At 43.5% G+C, this 651-nt stretch overlaps 1 protein-coding gene across 1 annotated transcript in view; it reads left to right on the forward strand.

The window, feature by feature from the left end:
• LOC107576935 (E3 ubiquitin-protein ligase TRIM39-like) overlaps nt 1–651 on the forward strand; it is a gene marked incomplete at its 5' end in the record, with an annotated part of 4,005 nt that overhangs the window by 1,667 nt on the left and 1,687 nt on the right. Inside the window, one exon of the mRNA XM_016263055.1 lies at nt 18–53. Within this exon, the coding sequence (XP_016118541.1) occupies nt 18–53 (36 nt within the window). The remainder of the gene's footprint in view (nt 1–17; nt 54–651) is intronic.

Genomic DNA, 651 nt, shown 5'->3' on the forward strand with positions numbered 1-651 from the left:
TGTTTTCTTGTCATTAGTCTCTACAGAGCTGAAGGTGATGCAGCAGTATGCAGGTACAGTGTGCTGTCTGCACTACACTAGTTTACATTCATACACTCACAGCTTCATTACTGCTCTACAATCTGATTAAACACTGGATTAATTAAAAACATCAGTTTAAAAAAAAATCTGTGTATTGTGAAGTTGTCATTCATATTCTCTGTTTTCTCAGTGGATGTGACTCTGGATCCTGATACAGCTCAACCTAAACTCATTCTGTCTGATGATGGAAAACATGTGAGACATGGCGACATTGAGCAGAAACTCCCAGACAAGCCTGAGAGTTTTGATAAATGTGTCTGTGTACTGGGAAAGGAGGGATTCTCCTCAGGGAGATTTTATTTTGAGGTAAGGTGAAGGGAAAGACTGAATGGGATTTAGGAGTGGTCAGAGAATCCATTAACAGGAAGGGAACGATCACACTGAGACCCAGTGATGGATACTGGACTGTGTGGCTGAGGAATGGAGATGAATATGCAGCCTGTGCTGGTCCTCCTGTCTCTCTGTCTCTGAGAGTGAAGCCGCAGCGGGTCGGTGTGTTTGTGGATTATGAGGAGGGTCTGGTCTGCTTTTATGATGTGGAGTCCAGCTCTCATATCTACTCTTTCACTG

Source organism: Sinocyclocheilus grahami, unplaced genomic scaffold (assembly GCF_001515645.1).
Source record: "Sinocyclocheilus grahami isolate Dianchi unplaced genomic scaffold, SAMN03320097.WGS_v1.1 scaffold4681.1, whole genome shotgun sequence".
NCBI classification, from domain to species: Eukaryota; Metazoa; Chordata; class Actinopteri; order Cypriniformes; family Cyprinidae; genus Sinocyclocheilus; species Sinocyclocheilus grahami.